Source organism: Phodopus roborovskii, unplaced genomic scaffold (assembly GCF_943737965.1).
Source record: "Phodopus roborovskii unplaced genomic scaffold, PHOROB, whole genome shotgun sequence".
Taxonomy (NCBI): Eukaryota; Metazoa; Chordata; class Mammalia; order Rodentia; family Cricetidae; genus Phodopus; species Phodopus roborovskii.
Genome location: NW_026126434.1, coordinates 25,365,997 through 25,388,117, shown reverse-complemented (window position 1 = coordinate 25,388,117; position 22,121 = coordinate 25,365,997). Strand labels below are relative to the sequence as shown.

The 22,121-nt window shown below is 42.7% G+C and overlaps 1 protein-coding gene across 1 annotated transcript in view; it reads left to right on the top strand.

The window, feature by feature from the left end:
- The window catches only part of Dnah8 (dynein axonemal heavy chain 8), a 211,128-nt gene that overhangs the window by 62,712 nt on the left and 126,295 nt on the right, over positions 1–22,121 (top strand). The window contains exons 30-41 of the mRNA XM_051187064.1: positions 146–259; positions 921–983; positions 3,539–3,639; positions 6,555–6,692; positions 7,299–7,539; positions 9,488–9,687; positions 11,892–12,045; positions 14,261–14,424; positions 15,589–15,691; positions 16,672–16,776; positions 17,466–17,627; positions 19,966–20,190. Coding sequence (XP_051043021.1) covers positions 146–259; positions 921–983; positions 3,539–3,639; positions 6,555–6,692; positions 7,299–7,539; positions 9,488–9,687; positions 11,892–12,045; positions 14,261–14,424; positions 15,589–15,691; positions 16,672–16,776; positions 17,466–17,627; positions 19,966–20,190 — 1,770 coding nt within the window. The remainder of the gene's footprint in view (positions 1–145; positions 260–920; positions 984–3,538; positions 3,640–6,554; positions 6,693–7,298; positions 7,540–9,487; positions 9,688–11,891; positions 12,046–14,260; positions 14,425–15,588; positions 15,692–16,671; positions 16,777–17,465; positions 17,628–19,965; positions 20,191–22,121) is intronic.

Below are 22,121 nucleotides of genomic sequence, written 5' to 3'. Positions count from 1 at the left end.
CTGAGTCCTTCATGTATATTATAACAAGCGAGCAGAGACATCTTTGTCCCCTCAGTGGCACATAAACTTGCTAGAGAGGAATTACAATTCTCATTTTTTAACACATCACTCAGACCCTCATGCTGAATATTCCTCTTGGTTCTAGGTTTCCGTACAGGATGAGCTGGTTCAAGTGCAACCCAAGTTTAAAAGCAGTCTGCTTGAGTCGGTGGAAGTTTTTCGTGAGGACGTTATTAACTTTACAGAAGCCTATGAGACGGTAATTTAAACATGGCATGCTGCATGTTGCAATGTCTGTGGTAGGTTTATGTGATATAAAAAGAGACACTTCTCAAGAAGTAGGTAAATTGTATGGTAATGACCAAATCTGCATATTTACAACTATCCATGCAGGGAATGGCTATTCCTTTGAGCACATGTTATAGAGAAAGAAAGCAGATTTGAGTGTTAAAATAAGCTATGATCCCGAAGGGTGTGGAAGGAATGAAGGGTCAGGTTTTACCATGTCTAGGGGATAGAATTCTCACAGAATTTCTGATAGCGGGACTGGGGAGATGGCTCAGCAGTTATACTTGATGCTCTTGCAGAGGACAGAATTGGATCCCAGCACCCATGAATGTAGGTGATACTTGCTGCTCAGTCGTGAGGAATGGAGTTTGGACATAAGCACCCACAATGGGCAGCTCCCATTGCCCACACTCCAGCTACAGGGGAGCCGATGCCCTCTTCTGGCCTCTGAGGGTACCTGCACTTATGTGTGCATACCACCCAACACAGATACACACACACAAACCATTTAAATCTTCTTCTTTCCTTCTTCTTCTTCTTTTTTTTTTTTTAAAGTGAGTTTTAGATAGAAGCAGTGAACTGGCACATACATTGATCAGGAGTAAGAACGGAGATGATATTATTTCTTACAGGAAGGACCCATGGTACCAAATATTCCACCCCAAGAAGCTAGCAACAGACTACAGATATTCCAGGTAAAAACAATTTCCTCTGTCACACTGACAAGGTAATATTTCAAAACTGCGATTTTAGAGGCAATTTTATCTTTTATCTTATAATAGAAAAATTAATGTTTAAAATACGTACAAATTTTAGTTGCAGTCTAATTGTGTGTGTGTGTGTGTGTGTGTGTGTACACATATGCACCCTTGTGTGTGGGCACATGTCATGTGCATGTGCATTTGGAGACTAGAGGACAATCTTGGTGTCATTCCTGACATCAGTGACCTTTCTTTTTCCTTATTTTTTTTCTTTTCTTTCTTTATTTCCTTCCTCCCTCTCCCTCCTTCTCTTCCTCCCTTCTGCTTCCCTCCCTCCCTCCCTCTCTCTCTTTCTTTCTTTGAGATAGGGTCTCTCAGTGGCCTGGAACTCACCAAATAGATTAGGCTGGCCACCAGGCTCCAGGGATCTGCCTCCACTATCCCAGTGTTGGGATTACAAGTTTTGGCTACTATATCCAGCTTTGCACTCTAATCTTCTCAACACTGCTATCCTTCCCTCCCTCCTCCCTCCCTCCCTCCCTCCCTCCATCCCTCTCTCCCATACACAGAATCTCAGTATTGTTAGAGAATGATACCTTGACTATGAATTTAATGCCTTGACAGTGAACTTTGTCCTATTTCTTAGCTTCTCTTTTGACATATAAGGCAAAGAAAATCAATAGTACAATGTATTTTATCGTTGTAAGGCTTTAAATATTGGATAGTCATTTTCCTGCTTGTCTTTTATTCCCAGCACTCGTTTTCCTTTTATATGCACACTTGAAAACAGTCCATGGTCTGGACTGTACAGTATTCCTTGGGTCATTATCTGTTTCTGCACTCAGATTGCTGAGAATACCCTGAGAAAAATACAGCGTTTTCTAAATTGATGGAGTGCTCAATGGATTTGCCCTCCACAAGCCTTAAGGAATTCTGTTCTCTTTGTGTTGTGCCCCCCATGCTTGTATGTTCCTACAGGGGCTCTAGATTATTTTTATATTTCCTGTCCCCCCCCCCCACCATGTACTCTGAGTCATCAAAGGGAGTTGCTGGCTGGAGAGATGGCTCAGTGCTTAAAGAACACTTGTTACTCCTGCAGGGGACCTGGGTTTGGTTCCTAGCACCCATATAGTGACTTAAAACCACCTTTAATTCCTGTTCCAGGGTGTGCAATGCCTTCTGGATGCTTTACACACTGCACATACACAGTGTACATATGTGTATCCAGACAAACACTCATTCCCATAAAATAAAAATAAATAAATCTGAGATTCGGTTAGGAGTGGTTGTTATCTCCAAGCTGCTGAAATCTGACAGGAACACAGCTAGAGGGTGTGATCCTGAAGCCATGCTGCGAGGGCCATGTTCTAATTTTGGAGACTTGGGATTTGGAAGCTGGGCTATGGGGCTTCCCAGCCCAGACGGGAACTACTGGGACAAGCAGAGAAGGCTCCCCCCAGGAAGAAGAGGCATCTCAGATGCATTGTGGGGGAATAATTAGGGTTAGGTGGGGGAGGAGACTTTACAGTTTGTGTATAGGCTCAAAAGTGAGAGGCAAGCAGGGGCATTTAGGGAGATGTTCACTCTCACTCTGTGGAGAAGGCCATTTTTTTTTTTTTTTTTTGGTGTTTTGAGACAAGGTTTCTCTGTATTATTGTTTTCTATTGTTTTCGAGCCTGTCCTGGCACTCACTCTGTAGACCAGGCTGGCCTCAAACTCACAGAGATCCACCTACCTCTGCCTCCCTAATGCCCAAATGCTGGGATTAAAGGGGTGCGCCACCAATGCCTGGCCCATGGGGTGCTTTTATTTTAACTGTTGGATTACTACCATGGTTCACATTTTAGCAATCAAGTATATGCTATTCAATTTTTAATAAAAAATAAATAAAAAAATGAGGGTGCTTAAGAGATGGCACTCTTGCTGCTCTTACAGAAGACCTAAGTTTAGTTCCCAGTACCCACATGGTGACTCTCAACCAACTGTAACTCCAGCTCTAGGCTTCCACGGGCACCACATACACGCGCGCGCGCGCGCACACACACACACACACACACACACACAGATACACAGTGAAACATAAATCTCAAGAAAGGGAAAGAAACGTGAGACTCTTGGTGTCACAAACAAATCATTCACCCTGTAGACTCTTGTATTGCGTACAGAGAAAACAGGCTGCCTCTATAGTGCTGATGCTTTTCTCAGTTTTGAGTCTCGTGGGAGAGGAATTGCTCGTCCAAAGTAGTGAAAAAGCCTGAATTACAGATTTTTTTTTTAACATACCATTCTATTACTTTCAAATGTGCAGACAAGGATCAGAAACACAGCATTTCCAGAGACCACTTAGTTAATTAAAGAATGAATTTAATATGAAATAGATTCGTGTAGAATGCCTGAAAGTAACTTTCTTGGTGACTTGGATCAGAAGAAATTTGCCCCACGAATCCTTGTTTCATGTGTATTACCCTTTGTCTCAATTATAATAAATTATCACTTAATGGGATCTGAATTAATTCTGTGTCAGTAAAACTTTAAAAACTTTGTTGTAGGCCAATTTTGATGATCTATGGAGGAAATTTGTTACATATTCATCTGGGGAACAACTTTTTGGGTTACCAGTGACCGACTATGAAGTTTTGCATAAAACCAGGTAAGTTCTTCAAATGTGTAGGTATTCCATGTAAGTCACTAAATACTGCCCATATGCAGAAAGCATGGTCCCCTCATTGCTAATATGTATACATAATCTCTGTGATGGCTCATTTCAGCTGTCAACTTGATGAGATCTGGAATCACATGGGAGATGGACCCCAGGCAATACCCATGGGGGGATTGACACCTTAACTAAAGTGGGAAGACCCTCTCACTACAGGTGGCATCATCCCCTGGGCTGGGATCCTAAACTGTTTAAAAAGGAGAAAGCAGTGTGAGTACTGACTTTGTACATCTTCACTGTGGATTGTAACATGAAAATTAAAAATCCAGAGTCTGATATTTGGGTTCAAGCTGAGGGTCAGAGAAGCAAAGCAGCCAAGCCAAGAGATCTTAGTGCTACCCAGCTGAAATGGCAACCCTGTTTCCACGAACCCTCAGACGCAAAAGTTCTTAATTTCCTGTCTCTTCCTCCTTATATTCCTTTCTCAGACTGGCCATATCACTCCTAGTGCTGGGATTAAAGGTGTTTGATCCCAAGGCCTGAGCTCTGGTATTCTTCACTGTTGTGTAGGCTAGGGTGGCCTTGAACTCATTGAGATCCATCTGCCTCTGTCTCCTGGGATAAAAGGTATGCACCACTGTCTAGCTTCTACAGATAACTAGTGTAGCTGGCTTTGCTTTCTGATATTTCAGGAAATCTTTATTAAATAATAAATAATATATCACCCTCAACTCCCTCTCTCTGAAGGACAGTCACCTCAAACTGCAAGCTAAAATAAACCACCCTTCCTGAAGGTTCTTTTACCAGAGTATGTTATCACATCAACAGAAAAGTCATATCCATATACAAAGTAAAGTTTCTAGAGAAGGTGGAGAGTCCATTGCAGTAATTCTGGTCTCACATAAAGCTAGCTTGTGACTTAGCTGTTCTTTTTTGCTAACTTTGGACAGTGTTACTGAGTCAGAAAGACTGCAGTTTTGATCCCAATGATTTTGATTTCTCTTCTGACTTCGCTTACATCAAGCCTACCTCAGCCTCAGGAGGTAGATATAGATTGTATTGAAATTAGTGGTTAAATAGCTTGCTTGATTTTAAGAACATATCTGGGATGTAAACAAGATTTAGTTAGTAGAATCTTTTCTCAGAAGCAGCATTAAGGTTGAGGGCATGGCTTGTGGTAGAGCATTGACCTAGCGTGTATGTAAGGCCCTGGATTTGATCCCCAGCACTGGGGGAGTAGGGTGGGGGGTGGTGGAACATTACAACAGTGCTTCTAGAATCTTGACTATCGTCTTTCAGCAGAATATAGACAAATGTTCCAGCCATTTTGGTTTTTTGAGACAGGGTTTCTCTGTGGCTTTAGAGGCTGTCCTGGAACTAGCTCTTGTAAACCAGACAGGTTTTGAACTCACAGGGATCCACCTGCCTCTGCCTCCCAAGTGCTGGGACTAAAGGCATGTGCCACCACTGCCCAGTCTAGGGTAGATATTTTTATTTTCCTTCTAAAACACTGATCTCTGAGTGTAACTCATTTACCATTTATATTAGAATTGCAGGTGTCTGGTTCTCATCCACAGCTTATTGAGTTAGGCTACTTAAGGCAGGGTTCTAGAAAAATCTTAATTTTTACATGATCATTGAGTAATTCTTAATCGCACTCTTGGTGTGAGAGTCAGCATTATAATCTCCAGTATAACATGGCACGTAGCCATCTGACTCATGAAGTATTTGTTCTTTTTTTCCTGAGACAGGGTTTCTTTGTGTAACAACCCTGGCTGTTATGGAACTCACTCTGTAGACCAGGCTGGCCTCAAACTCACAGAGATCTATGCCTGCCTCTGCCTCCTAAGTGCTGGGATTAAAGGTGTGCACCACTATGCCTGGCACATGGATCATTTTTATAATGAAATTTTATTTTATTTAAAAATTATATCACATTTATTTTTAAGTGTGTGTGTCTCTGTGTGTGTGTGTGTGTGTGTGTGTGTGTGTGTGTGTGTGTGTACATGTGCCACAGAATGTGTGTGGAGATCAGAGGACAACTTATGTGAGTTGATTATCTCTTCCCACCACGTGGGACCCATGGACCCAGGGATCAAACTCAGTCTTGGCTAGAGATAGGTACCTCTATCTGCTGAGCCATCTTGCTGGCCCCTGAAATCTATCATTCATCATAAAATCACCAAGTTTAATGAACTCATGTACACTTGTTTCTATGTTGTTTTATGAAGACACTGAGTAATTCTGAGTTCTTGGCTGTATTAAGTAGAAGTTAAACAAGTGAAAGACACAGAAATTGTACCTTCTGAGCTCTGTTCCTCTATTTTGTTGAAACATAGTGTGCCACCTGGAGGACGATAGAGTAGTGATTTTCCACTGTGATGTCACCCTGTAGAAAATATAGAAATTCTTCCTTCTGTTTTCACACATCACTGGGAATAACCTTTGAGGAAAAGAAATAATTCTTAGGGTCTTGGAAAAGAAAAATAACTTAAAAATTTGAAAAAGAGGACAACTCAAGCTGGTTGTGATTGTGCACACCTTTAATCCCAGCACACGGGAGACAGAGGCAGGGGATCTCTGTGAGCTCAAGGATAGCTTGGTCTACAGAGCAGGTTGCAGGCCAGCCAGAACTACACAGTGAGACTCTGTCTCCAACAAACAAACAAATCACCAGCAACTACAAACAAGGTAAGTAACATTGTAGTTTGTGTCTTAGCATTAGAAAAGGGTCTAGCTTCCTCCTTTACAAAATAGTTAAAGCAGTGAACAATGCTGAGTGATCATATGACTTAGGATGTCACCGGCTTGACCTTATTGAAGGGACTTTAATAAAGACTTTGTCTTGAAAGCCACCGCTGCAGTGTGCATCTGTGTCGAGAGACCACACATGTCATTTTGTTCCTCAGAAAAGAACTCAACTTGCTCCAGAAGCTGTATGGACTGTACGACACTGTCATGGGCAGCATCAGTGGTTATTATGAGATACTCTGGGGAGATGTAGATATTGAAAAGATCAATGCGGAACTGCAGGAATTCCAGAACAGGTGGGCCTTAGTTACATTAGCTTGCTTCCTTAAAGTGTTTATCTTATAGGCCCCAGTTAGACTGTGTACAAGCTGAGGCTGCAGAGATGGCTGCAGGGTTAAGAGTGCTTCTTGCTCTTTCAGAGGACCCAAGTCCCGGGGCTCTGAACCACTTGCAACTCCAACTCCAGGGCACCCTCCTCTGGTCTCCCTGGGTACTGCATTCCTACATATAGATGCACACACCCATAATTAAAAATGAGTGTTTTTAAAAAGGGCATTTAAGGGGTTGGAGGGATGGCTCAGCAATCAAAAGCACTGGCTGTTCTTCCAAAGGATCTGGGTTCTATTCTGAGCACCCACATGGTACCTCACAGCCATCTTCCAGTTTCAGGGGATCCATTGTCCTCCTTGGGCCTCCTTGGACAGCAGGTACTTAAATAGTTCGAATGCAAGCGAAACTCATACGCACAAAATAAAAACTGCAAGAAAAGATGCTTTACAGGCTGTTATTGTTGTTTGTTCATAACACTTCAAAGGAAAAGGAGATAAACTTTCTTGAAAACCAAAACCAACAAAATAACAACTGCACAGGTGAGAATCTTTTGTCCTCTCTCTCCCTGAAAGATGTCGAAAACTTCCCAAAGGACTGAAAGACTGGCAGGCCTTCCTAGACCTCAAAAAGAGAATCGATGATTTCAGTGAGTCGTGTCCGCTCCTAGAAATGATGACCAACAAAGCCATGAAACAGAGGCACTGGGATCGCATCTCTGAGCTCACCGGCACCCCGTTCGACGTGGAGTCTGACTCCTTTTGCCTGAGAAACATCATGGAGGCGCCTCTCCTTAAAAACAAGGATGATATTGAGGTGTGTAAGGAGCGAGGAAGTATCAGTGGCAGCTCAGGAAAGTAGCCCTTTTCTTTTCTGAGACTTGCCAGGGAAACGTTTGAATTTTCATTATGTGTTTACGTGTGAGCGGCTGTGTGTTGGCATGTGCACTCGAGTGTAAGTGTCTACAAAGACCAGAAGAGGGCATCAGACCCCCTGGAGCTGGAGTTACAGGTTCTGAGCTGCCTGGTGTGGGTGGTGGGAACCACTGAGCCATCTCTACAGCTTGGACATTTATTTTACTTTTTACCCTGCACATACTTGCATATATCTGCGGGCCAGAGAGTGAGAATTCAACACATGCTTAGGATGTGTCATGGTCAGATGAAGGCACTTCATATTTCCATCTCTGTCTTTAACATCTCCTTGTGTTTGTGCTCTTCTATCCCTCTTTTCTGGTTCTTCATTAAGTACACAATGCCATTGTGAAGGATGGGCGCCTTGCACTGCTGTGTGACAGTAAGGCTCCTTTCTCCAGTCTCTGTGGATTCTGGTGTCGCTCCCCTTCCTGCCTGCAGCGACTGACCACCCTTCTATATTCTGCTCCACCATTTACTTTGTTGTAGCTTCAACGTAAGAGAGAGCCTGTGTTCTACCTCCCTTCCCGCATGGCTTACACAGAGTTTTGAATTTTTTTAAAGTTTATTTTAGTTTTATGCATATGTATATATAGGCTGTCTGTGTGTGGATTGTGTGTGCTCACATAGAACCAGAGAGGACACCTGATTCCCTGGAGCTAGAGTCACAGGCAGTTGTGACCCAGTGCTGGGAACTGAACTCGGGTCCCCTGTAAGAGCAGTGTCTGCTTTTACCTGCTTCGACATGTCTCCAGCCCCAGTGATTTTTTTTTTTTTTTGACTCGTGGTATGTGTGTGTGTGTGTGTGTGTGTGTGTGTGCGCGCGTGTGTGCGTGCGTGCGTGCGTGTGTGTGTGTGTGTGTGTGTGTGTGTGTGTGTGTTTTGAGATTGGGTCTCACTATGTAGCTTTGATTGTCCTGGAACTCACTCTATAGACCAGTTTGGCCTCAAACTCTCAGAGATCCTCCTGCTTTCTCCTCCCCAGTGTGCCACCATGTCCAGTCCTGACTTCTTGATTCATAAGTGTTGTTTTGCCCTCTATATTTCTTGAAAAGGGAGAGTTTGACCTTTTATTTACTCTTTGAAAATAGCTTGTATAGTGGTCATGTTTGTTGAGGAGTAGTTGAAGGTAAAATAGCAAAATGTGCCATGCCGGTAAGGCTAGTGCAAGAGAGCTAGTGCGATTGGAATTGTGGGCATGTGCTTGGACCAATAAGAACACAACCGTTGTGAAGAATTTGAATAGCAACATCAATCATGTAGACTTTTGGTGTACAGGGTTTCTGAAGTACACATATGAAAAGGAGGGTGGGTAGGAATTTATTAGATATATGCTGGTGATCATGTTAAGATAAAGTGATCATTTTAAGTACAATCATTTTAGAGCCTGGCAGTCTACCCTCCCATCTTTTAGCTGTACTTACACTGAAAAAAGCAAGGTAAATGGTCTTTAAGTATTATGTTCCTGGTGAATTCCTTAGGATGTTCTGTCCAAATTTTTTAAGTCAGTGATTTTTTTCCCCACTAAGTGTATTTTGGGGAAGTCACAGATCAACTTCCAGGAGATGGTTCTTCTGCCAGGTGGAATCCAGGAGCTTGGGCTGACATCATTGGGCTTGGCTGCAAGCGGCTTTATCTGTCGAGCCCTCTCACCTGTCAGCCTTCTCTAGATTTTTAAAAATTGCTTCTGGTAGGAACCCACAGCATGGGAACCTTGGCTTTCTCAGCTACGAGTTAACTCACTGGGCAAAGGGGTCTTCTGGTTCCTTCTGTGCTACAGGTGCTATGATTTTTATGGTATACATAGTTTGCAGTTGAGGAAGCCCAGACTCTCCCTTCTTCCTTTGAAGGATATCTGCATATCTGCCATTAAGGAGAAGGATATTGAAGCCAAGATGACGCAGGTGATCGAGAACTGGACCAACCAGAACCTGAGTTTTGCAGCGTTTAAGGGGAAAGGCGAGCTCCTGCTCAAAGGGACAGAGTCCGGAGAAATTATCACTTTAATGGAAGACAGCCTAATGGTCTTAGGTTCCTTGCTGAGCAACAGGTAATTTTATAATTCGCAGGTGAGATTTAAATTTGTGTCTTAGCATCATAAACTACTAGGTAAAAGCCCAATTTTGTAGCTAGGGCATTAAATCCGATTTTGCCCTACCTTTCAAGCTTTTGTCTGTACATGTCTGTGCCAAGTGTCTGTTTTCCTTAAGAGCCATGGCCATTCCATCTCTCTTCAGAGGTACCCATCTCCCCTAATTTTTCCAGGGTGAAGGCTAGCCCCATATTGGCAGCATAACAAGTATTATGCCCCACACTGAGATGGCCTCCTCTTATGTCCTCTTACTATCATTCCTTGTTCTAGTTGTCACCCATTGAGAACATTTGTAACCTGACCCTTGTAGCTAAGCACAGTATTTCTTCTTCTTCTTCTTCCTCCTCCTCCTCCTCCTTCTTTCTTCTTCTTCTTGGGTTTCTCTTTAGCTTTGGACTCTGTCCCAGAACTACTCTGTAGATCAGGCTGTCCTTAAACTCACAGAGACTTCTGCCTCCCCAGTGCTGGGATTAAAAGTGTGTACTACCACCACTGCCCAATTTGTTCTTCTTTTATTTTAAATTATGTGTATGTGTTTATCAGTTTGCATGTCTACCACATGTGTACAGGTGTGCATGGAATCCAGAAGAGGGTATTGAATCCTCTGGAACTGGAGTTACAGATGGTTGTGAACCACCTAACATGGGTGTTGGTGGCTGAACTTGGGTCTAGAAGAGCAGCCAGTGCTCTTAAGCCCTGAGCTGTCTGTTGTAAGGAGTAAGGTTTTTCCTCCCGCCACTGGTCTGGTCCCGCCGCCGCGCCAGCCCCAAATAACACACTGAGACTCTGTATTTGATATAATGCTATTGGCCCGGTACTAGCTTCTTATAGGCTAGCTCTGTCTTAAGTATTAACCCATTTCTATTAATCTATGTATTTCCACATGGTCTCATCTTACCGGAGAGCCGGCCAGCGTCCTGCTTTCTCCAGACTCTCCATCTTGACTCCTCTCACTACTTCCTTTTTCCTCCTTACCTCCTAGTCCCTCCTATCTTCCTTTCCTATTGGCCAACAGTGCTTTATTCATTAACCAGTATGAGAAACATATATACATAATGGCATCTCCCATCATCTCCTCTTTTCTGTCTAAATAAAAAGAAGGGTTTTAACCTTAACATAGCAAAATATATCACACAACAGTTATCAAATAAGAATCACAGTTAACAATATTTAGTCCATTAACATTTAGCAAGATTTAAGAAAATATTCCATTATCTATTCTATCTTTGTATGTCTAAAGTCTATGTAACTTATCTTTAATCCTAACTAAGGAAAACTATAACCATAACTATCTGTCTTCAACTCCATCAAAGGCCACAGACGGATAATATATAAACTCTAGAAATGACAGAGACATCTTGCCTTGTCAGTCAGTCTGTCCTTTCCCTTACCACCTTACATCACAGCTCTCTCATCACAGAGGTCAATGTCCAGGGAGATGACTAGTGACGGGCAGCCAGCATGACCTCTGGCCCAGTCCGTGTTTGGATATGTGTAATCTATAAAGATCGTGGGTCGGGGAATTGTGGCTTGGATTTGTGGTGGTAAAGATCTACTGTTTGAATTTTCATGCTCCTAGCAGAGGTGATGGTAGCATAATCATTGGTTCCTAGATCTCAAGGTTGGTGATTCCCATGGGTCATTGCATATTCACCATCCTGACTTGCATGGCTGATAGCCTCTTGGAAACAGGCTGTAGGTTGGCCTGAAGAATGACAGCAGCCAAGGGTTTGGCTTGAGCATTTGTAGCCTCAGTGTTCCTAGCTAATTGCAGTGTTTTGTTTAGTTTAGATTAGTTTAGTTTAGATATATAGGCACCTGTGTCTATTTGTGTGTATGTGATGTGTACAGGTGCACAGGGAAGCTAGATGAGAGAATTGGATATGAATCCTTTAATCTTATACTTACCTACATATAACCTGGTAAAATATACTTTTGACACCACAAAACTCAGTATTTTCACAGTTCTCTGAGGGGAGAGTTCAGTTGGGAATCAGTTTCCATGGCCCTGCTAGGGAGTACAGAGTTATCTGAGACATTCATTATTGGGGAGACCCTCTTCCCAGATATCTATGAAGCACCAAATATGTCTGCAAATCCTACCCCAGCACCAGCCACAGACCTCACAGCCGTCAGAAATGTTTCATATCCTTCCTTTTTAGATATAATGCCCCCTTCAAAAAGAATATTCAGAATTGGGTATATAAGTTGTCCACCTCCTCAGACATCATTGAAGAGTGGCTAGTGGTCCAGAACCTGTGGGTCTACCTGGAGGCCGTCTTCGTAGGTGGGGACATCGCCAAACAGCTGCCTCAGGTAAATACAGCCTTTGCAGCTACATATAGAATTATTTGGTGAGCTGGGCCTGGTGGTGCCAGCTGGTGAGTGAGGCAGGGAAACTGTAAGATTAAGGCCTCCCTGGGCTCCTTTGTAAGACCCTTCCCAGAATCAAAATTAAAAAGAGGTCTAGCCTAGCAACCCTAGGTTTGATTCCTGTTACTGTTTTTTAAAAATTAATTTTAGCCTTATTTTATGTACATTGGTATGAGGGTGTCAGATCCCAGGGAACTGTAGTTACAGACAGTTGTGAGATGCCATGTGGGTGCTGGGAATTGAATCCAGGTCCTCTGGAAGAGCAGCTAGTGCTCTTAACCACTGAGCCATCTCTCCAGCCCCCAACCCCTATTACTCTTTAAAAAAAAAAATACAACAAAACTTGGTATCATCTATGTCTTTGTGAGAATATTCCCAAACATATGTGGCTAAGTCTTAATTTTTTTTTGTGCATCTTAGTTTTTGTGTTTGTATATATGAATGTGTGTGGGTACACACATGACAGGCTATACATATGGAGATAACCCATGTGAGACAGTCCTCTACTTGTGCCATGTGGGTCCTGGAGCCTGAACCCACACTATCCTGCTTGGTATCAGGCATCTTTATGCACTGACCATCTCTGCAGTTCATGTGGTCAAGTCTTGAAAAATCATGCCTGGGGTTGGCCAACCATGGCCCGGACACTTGTTTAAAAATAAAGTTTTAGGTTTGAATACACACCACTCTTACAGAAGACTGGAGTTCAGTTCCTAGCACCCACACCAGGTGGCTCACAACTGTCTGTTACTCCAGCTACAGGGTTTCCAAGTCGTCTTCTACCTTCTGTAGGCATTCATGGGCAACACTCCCATGTGTACACATAATTAAAATTAAAAATAAAGTTTTATCAGGACACAGGCAACACAGGGTGTTGATTTCTAATTTACACTAGTAGAAAGAAGATCTGTAGTTTCAAATGGTGAAGTCTTGAGATGGCTATATTCAAATTGAGTGCTGCCAAACTATTGTTTTCATCTCTCATACTAATCCTCTGAGGATAATAGCATTACAATTAATCTCTGTTCAGTTAAACACAGATTAACTATTAGTGAACCCACTACTAGCAGGTCAGGAATATAGAGTATGAAAAAAAACATATATGTTTTGAAACATCTCCACTTGGAGCCTTTGAAATGAGCCCAGGATGTGGCTATGTTAGGACAGAGTTTGCCAAACCCTCATGAAGCTCTGGGTTCAGTTCCCACACAAACCGTGTGTGGTGGTGCAGTCCTGGCGTGTAGGAGATGAAGGTACAAGGATGAGAAATCCATGGTCATTCTTGAAGCTGTAGGCCTCATGGGGCCATGTCTCCAAAAAAAAAAAAAAAAAAAAAAAAAAAAAAAAAAAAGGCAATAACAAGTAGTTTACTCTTAAGATAACTTAAGGTAACTTTCCTCTTACACAATTGATCCTGCTTGCCCTAAATTTGTCTGTTTATAGACAGGATCTATGCAGATTATAAATCAAGGATAAAAAGCATGCAAACGGCTCATTTCTCTTTGCAGCACATTTTGTTTTAGAGCCTAATACTAAAGTCTGTTTTTAATTAAAAAAAAAAAATGGCACTTTAAAAAGAGACAAAATTATGCCAGTTTCCAGAGGCAGTTTTGCAATTGAAAGAAAAACTTAATATCATTCACAGTATCAGGGAAATTTTTATTTGCAAGTATGTAAATGAAGCTTTGTCTGGTGATTTCAGCATCCCCTTCTCCCCCTTCCCTTTCCCCTGAGGTGATGTGGGGCTGTGATTATTCCAAGGATTCTGAGATCAAATTATCTTCATTGCCTCTTCAGTTTGCTCATCAAACCAAAACACCTGGGGTGCTGAAGGACTAGATTTGAACTCCAAGTTGATAGCTCTGCGAATTAGTCATGTGGCACTTCAAAACTATATTAAATGCAAGGAAACAAATAAGTGGTAAAGCCCATTGCGATCAAGCAGCATTTTAATGAGCAGATTTACAGGTTCGGGGTCTTGTTCTTCAGAATTAATTCACATGGAGAGGAAAAAAAAAATGTTTTGTTTAAATGATGGAGCCCGAGATGAACGAGCGCAGGCTGGGTTTGAAGGACTGAAAGGAATTACGAAGTGAAGCCCTTGCTCGGTTCCGTTGTCTGGATGCTAATCTTTACCCAACTACGGATTTGTTTTTAGGAAGCCAAACGGTTCCAGAATATCGACAAGTCGTGGATCAAAATCATGCAGCGAGCTCACGAGAACCCCAATGTGATCAGCTGCTGCGTCGGGGACGAGACAATGGGGCAGCTCTTGCCTCACTTACACGAGCAGCTGGAAGTCTGCCAGAAGTCCCTCACAGGGTGAGAGTCCAGGGCTGTGTGCCAACCCCCACAAACTGACCTCTCAAGGCACCAGGCCTTAATTCTGTCCCTGTCTGGCAGCAAGAAGTGTGAAATCAGGGTGTCGGCTTCCCCTGGAAGCTTGTGATGAGCTGCTGTGGCTCTGGGGCTTCTAGGGCGTGTCTTCGTGTGGCCTTCATTTCTTTGTTTCTCTTATGAGGGCACTTGTTATTGGGTATACCGATGTGTAGGGCGTTGCTTCCTTGGGATCGTGGGACATACACTAAAACACAAACAATTATCTTTTGAAAAAGATTTTAAATCCACTATAGGCTCAGAGGCCCCTCTTTCCATATGGAGTCCCATTTATAGATCCCTGGGTATGTAGACTTCTCTTTTAGGGGATGAGATTGAACCCACTGTGGGCTTTGAGAGGAGATATGCAGTAAGAGAAGAGCTGGCCAAACAAATGCTTGGATACTCCCTCCCCCCCCCCCAAAGACATTTCTGGAAGCTTAAAAAAAAATCAAAGCAGAATTCATTCTTAATTTCTGTGGTGATGATATGTCCCGGTTTGGCCAGGTTTGTCCCTCTGCTCTTGCTTCATGGATAGGTGGCCTCCATTTCATCCTCAGAATGTCCTGGGTTGCAGATAATTCCGTCCCAAATTTAAACCATGAAGTGCCCAGTACTCTGCCAAAGGACCATAGAGGCTCCCGAGAGGAAGATGATAAGTGACCTTGCTCCCTCCCTTTATCATTTTGAAGCCCTCTTGTTCCCTCCGAGTGCCTTCCCTGCTGGACATCTGTTCTTCCCAAAAATCCAAATATCCCAGAGGCCAGTGGGAAATGTCTGTTGGTGTTTGTTAATTCTAATTCTCCTATTGGCCAAAACAAAGAAACAAACAAACAAACAAACAAAACACCCCCACAAGGGATGGAGAGATTGTTCAGCAGTCAAGAGCTTTGGCTGCTCTTCCAGAGGACCGGGGTTCAGTTCCTAGTACCCACTTGGCATCTCACAACTGTCTATAACTCTAGTTCCAAGGTATCTGACACTTTCACACAGACATGCATATAGGCAAAACACCAATGGACACGAAATAAAAGTACATACATAAAAAAACAAACAAAAAACCCCACCAAATGTAAGATACTCAGTAAGACACTCTTGACTCATTTGAAGGTATTTGGAGAAGAAGCGATTGCTGTTTCCCAGATTCTTCTTTGTCTCTGACCCGGTTCTGCTGGAAATCCTCGGACAGGCTAGTGATTCCCACACCATACAGGTACGACCTGAACATCTCGGGGTTAAGTCTCTTTGTCCATGGGATATGCAAACAGAGTTACCATCCTATCAGTACAAGGCAAGAAGGATGAGCATCCAAAGTCTTGTGGTGATAGAGCTGGGAGGATGGTTCACTTGGTAAAGTGGCTTACCAGACAAATGTGAGGACCCAAGTTCAATCCCCAGAACATACATTAAAAAAAAAAAATTCCTGGGAACAGTGGTGTATGCTTCTAATACCATCACCATGGCAGCAGAAATGGGTAGACCCCTAGGATTCTCTAGCTAGCTATCCTGGGTGACTCGGTGAAATCCAGGCCTTGTTTCACCATAGAAGGTAGATAGTGCTTGAGGAATGACATGTAATATTCACATGTAATATCTGGAGCACCCCCTACAACACACATACATACACATGAATGCATACCCCCCACAATACTAAGATAAAATATCATATTTTGTATGAGCTGAGAGCCCATTGGCCTCACACAGTCCTGTGAAAGTGGTATGGAACACTCCCATTCACTAACCATGTGACCAGCAAACAGTGGGCCTTTAAGTTAACCAAGGGTTTTGATAGTCTCTGTCACTCTCCCACCCTCCACCCCTAATTTGTTTTTAGTTTTGAGCTAGGAAAGCAAATTCTCTTGTGTGTCATGAAGGCAAAGAATACTAAGGTTTTTTGCTTTAAAAATGATCTTGTTTATATTTTTATGTATGTGTATGTATGTATGTATGTGGGTGCAGTATCTATGGAGGCCAGAAGAGGGCACTAGGGCCCCTGGAGCTGGAGTTCCAGGCTGCTGGGAGCTGCCCAATGTGGATGCTAGGAACTGATCTTGGGTCCCGTGGAAGGGCAGGAAATGCTCTTAGCTAATGAACCGTCTCTCCAGCCTCTACTAAGGCTTTCAAAGGCCTCTCAGTCGCTGATGTGTTTGGCCCCAGGTATGATGTTTTGGCTCTGCCTTGTGTCTCTTACAGCCTCATCTCCCTGCAGTGTCTGACAACATAAATGAAGTGACGTTTCATCCAAAAGACTATGATCGAATGATGGCTGTTATATCAAGAGAAGGGGAAAAGATTATGGTAATTTACTTAAAAATGTTACTAGGATTTCCTTGAAAATTTAGGTTGAAGAGAATACAGTTCGCTTATGAACAACAAGGGATGTGGGGAGTAACCCTGGGTTCTAATTCTCTAGCTCTAGCTTTGTTATGAATTAGTGTAGATAAATCATTTAACTTCTCTGAGACTCATTTGTCAGCAGTAGCATTAGTGTTTAGACTACATGACCTCTGTAGTCTTTTCTAGTCGTATTTTTAACTTATTTCACCCTTGTTTTCAGTATTTTGCATAGAGAGGTGGCTCAGTGGTTAAGAGTGTTTGCTCTTTTCCCACAGCATCTGGGTTTGATACCCAGCACCCATATCAAGTGGATCACAACATCCTGTAACTCCACTTCCAGAAGACCCAACACACTCTTTTGGCCTCCTTGGACACCCGCATGCACATAGTACACACACACACACACACACACACACACACAGGGGGATAAAAATAAAATACAAAGCTGAGGCCACTACACATGCATGGGTGCACCCATTTAAATGCACATATGCACACGAGTGCATGTGGTGCTCACATGGAATAAACCACTGAATATTTGAAGTGAAATATAAAGGAGCTTAATCTGTTACAGTACTAGGATTTATCAAGTGTGACAAATTGTAAAAATACCATATTAATATTTGTTACATGTTCATGGTCATTTTTAGTTGGATACATCGGTTATGGCCAAAGGTCCCGTAGAGATTTGGCTTCTGGACTTGCTAAAAGTCCAGATGTCGTCGTTACATAATATAATCCGGTCTGCCTTCTATCAGATCAGCGATTCAGGGTTTCTCCTGTTACCTTTCCTCCACCACTTTCCGGCACAGGTGAGGTCTACACTGTTCGCTAATGATGGAAATATGTGGAAACGGGGCGGGGGCTGTGCTTACCCTGATGATGCGGGGGCTGTTGTAGTTCTATTAACCGTCAAGTTTACCTGTTCCATGTCATGCTGACTCACTTCATAGCAGAGCACTATGCTTACTTCTCTCTCTCTCTCTCTCTCTCTCTCTCTCTCTCTCTCTCTCTCTCTCTCTCTCTCTCAAAAGACAGGGTTTCTTTGTGTAGCCCTGGATGTCCTGGAACTCACTCTGTAGACCAGGTTGGCCTGGAACTCAGAGAGATCCCCCTGCCTCTGCCTCTCAAGTACTGGGATTAAAGCAAATGGAAAATTGTATTTTACAGATTAATGGTTCTCAAACTGTGGGTCTTGACCCCTTTGGGAAAGTTGCAGATCAGATATTTACATTCCAATTCCTTTTTGTTAGTTCGTTTGAGACAGTGTTTCTCTGTGTAGCTCTGTAGACAAGGTTGGCCTCTAACTGAGATCTGCCTGCCTCTGCCTCCTGAGAGCTGGGATTTAAGGTGTGCACCTCCACTTCCTGGCTACAATGGAATTCTTAACAGTAGCAAAATTACAGTTGTGAAATAGCAACAAAAATAATTTTATGGTTGGGTCACCACAATGTGAAGAACTATATTAAAGGGTTGCATGTAATCGGATTTTTTCTTCAGGGCCATCGGCTCCCCAGTAATGGTGTGGATACTTCTTATTAATTATGAAAGCTTGGCCGATAGTTTAGGCCTGTTTCTAACTAGTTTTTACCACTTAGGTGAACCCATTTCTTTTAATCTATGTCCTTTTACGTGGCTCAGTCATTACCTTTGCTGCTTATTCTACATCTCTGGCATCTTCCCACAACTCCACCCCTTTTCTTCCCAGCCTCCTTTCCACCTCAATGATCCTGCCTGGCTACTGGCTGCTCAGCGTTTTATTAAACCAGTCATAGTGACACATCTTCATGACAGTCGCAGCATTAAGGGAGGTTGAGGACCACTGTTGAGGATGTGCATGTGTATGTGTCTCACTACACAGAGATAAGACATGGAAAGGGACATAGATGTAGGCATGGATAGGGGAAATAACCTTACATTTTCCTGACATGAACCTATCTTGTCAGGGTGGGAATGGGCGTTCTTGCCAGCAGTTCTCTGTCCCATGTCTTACAAGCTCCTTGTGATGTGTCGAGTACCATTAATCCCCAGAATAAGTAACAAGGAACTGGCACGTCCATTAAAATCTCCCCGGGATAAATCAAAAGTGGTTTTCAGTCTTTTTTATAATCTAGAAGAGATTCCCAAAGGTGGGGGCAGCTATGTTTCCTGCCCCAGCCTGAACTCCAATTAGTTCCTGAATTAATGAGCACACTTTGGAGATAGCTAAAGATGATTGGACATTAATTATTCAAGCTGTGTAAGCACAGACAGGGATCAGCCTCCACCGCAGAGATGACTTTAATGCTGCACTTTTAATGTTTTATAGTTGCCTTGAAAATTCTTACTGTTCTTTCTTGTTAAAGATTAAAAACAAATTTTCCTTGGTGAGCTGGGGAAAAAATGGACTTCTTAGGGTTAAGGAGACACAAGGAAGGCGGGGGCCACTGTGCAATCACAGGTCGCATGCAGACTGGGCATTAGCATTAGGAGGAACATGAGGGGCAGGTCTGGAGCAGTGCAGGAATTGAGCAGAAGATAATGGAAAGGCTGAATGGCTTCCCAGATTTCTCTTAGTGTATGTGTATATTATTCCTTTAAAGCAATTTTTCAAATAGCTGAAATCTGTCTGCTATCAAGTTAATTTTAAAAAATTGCCTAATACCTCACCTCCACTTCCTCTTAAAACATATCTTTAAGGATTATGAATGTAGTGGATCATTGCTATAAATACCTGGGAAAATTTGAAAACTACAAAAGTAGTGATAAAAATTACTTATATTTATGCGTCTTGGAAATGATGACTATATTTTATTTTATTTCATCCTAGAATATTTTTATGTGTGTGTATACACACATAGATAAAATTATTACTTAAAGGTTAAAACAAGCTGGGCGGTGGTGGCACATGCCTTTAATCCCAGCACTTGGGAGGCAGAGGCAGCCGGATCTCTGTGAGTTCCAGGCCAGCCTGGTCTACAGAGCAAGTGCCAGGACAGGCTCCAAAGCTACACAGAGAAACCCTGTCTTGAAAAACAAAACAAACAAAAAGCTTAAAAAAACAAAACAAACAAACAAACAAAAAACCAACCCAACCCAAACCTATTTGCTTCTTTGGAATAAATGACAACCTAAATTAACTATACCCATGTCCAATGTATGTGTGTGCAGGTTGGGCTTCTGGGAATTCAGATGCTGTGGACGCATGACTCAGAAGAAGCTTTAAACAACGCTAAGGATGACAGGAAAATCATGCAACTAACCAACCAGAAATTTCTGGATATTCTAAATACTCTTATCAGTCAGACTACGCACGACTTGAGCAAATTTGACAGAGTGAAGTTTGAGACTTTGATCACCATCCATGTGCACCAGAGAGACATTTTCGATGACTTGGTAAAGTATTCCCCCCCCCATGGTAATTTAGTCTAGTAGCTAACAGTTAATGTTATCCAGAATGACTGACTTAGATGAGCTCCATGGAGCTTCACTTAGGGTTTTTGTTGGTTTTTTGGTTACAACAGACATTTATTTAAATCGAGGCATCTGCAGAGCAAATAACTCTTAGATTGTGATTCAGGTTGAAACAACTTCATGAAAACATGCCAAGACCAGGCACATCCACAGATCTCAAGGTGCTCATTCTTTCCTTTCTTGAATAACCTCTTTCAGATAGGGTTCCTCATATTTTGCTCACTGCTGCTTAGGCAAGATCTGATGCCTCATGGTCAGGTCCAGGGCACTTTTAATTGGAAATATCCTGTCATTATAAAGATCCCTAGGAAGACTTTTTATGGCTTCTTTCACATCTTCTGTCTCATACATTGTATCATCAATCATTAAACCCAGCTAGTTGAAGCCTGCAGTGTTATGATGCCATTTTCAAAGCCACTTGCTTGACGCTGCATAAGCAGGGCTGTTTGCCATTTGGACCTGAGAGTCTCACTTCAGGTTTTAAACTTGGGCTGCCCATTATGTTCTTTACGGACTTATCACACGCATGCACGCACACGCAAAACAAACACTGTCATAATTGAAACCAGAAAAATAATTGTCTTTTACAGTATAACACTTAGAAAAGAGTCTACGATAAAGTACTACTAGGTGAGAAAAGGCAGAATATAGGCAAAAGGACACAGGACACACGTATTGTAAAAGAGGACATAAAGTCATTCGTTTTCCATTTACTATTTTTGAAAGTCTGGAACCAATTGCTTTGTTAAGAATTAGTGTCTCTACTAAATAAATGCCCAAGTGCATGACATATTTGAGTCATGGACAGGACATGAACTGTGTGGTGGGCCAGCTGAAAAAGGAGAATTTCAGGTTGAGTAGAAACAAGCCTTAGTGAATGTGCATGGCTGTTGTCTTGTTGTCTAGCTGTTAGCATCCAATAGAACTTGGCTGGAAAGAATCTATAGGGAGGGACTAGTCTGATGGTTGTGCTCATTCCCCTTAGAAATAGGACTCTGATTATGGCTTTGGATCTGGTCCAGTTCTCCTAAAGCTGGAACCCCAAGTGTCTCTCAGGTTCTTTTTCTGTTGCTGTGATTAAACTCTGACAAAAATCATCTTAATGGAGGGTTTGATTTGGTTCACGATTCAAGGCACAGTCCATCATCCCAAGGGCTTTGGGCAGGAGCAGCAAGTAGCTGGTCACGTTGCCTCAGTCAGGAGCAGGGAAGGGGAAGATAATGAACACATGCTACTGCTTAGCCCCTGTATTACTTTCTTTTCTGTTGCTGTGATTAAAATTCCGTGGCTAAGAGCAACTTAAGGGTGGCAGGGTTTATTTCAGCTTACAGTTTAGAGTACGTAATGGCAGGGATGGCATGGCATGGCATGGCGGTAGGAGAAGGATGCTAGTTGGTCACATCTCGTCCCCAGGCAGGAAGAGAGAGAGAGAGAGAGAGAGAGAGAGAGAGAGAGAGAGAGAGAGAGAGAACAATGAGAACAGGGAGTGGGACAACATACTTTTCCAGCCAGGATTCGCCCACTAAAGGTTCCATAGCCTCCTAAACACAGCATCCCAACTGGGCAACAAACACTAAAATGCATGATTCTGTGGGGGACATCTCTCAGTCAAACCAACCAGCACAGCTTCCTCTCCATGTACATAGTCGAAGATCCCAGTCAGGGTTCTACGCACAGTAGGTGGGCTGTCCGACCTCAATATAATCAAGGCATGACCAGAGGCTCCTCTCCCAGGTGACTCTAGAGCCTGTCACACTGACAGTTAACACTGTCATAACAGGACAGGAGACCCTGGCGATTTTCATATTCTGCCTTTTGACAGTCTTGGTCTGAGCATTTCCTTTCTTCTACTC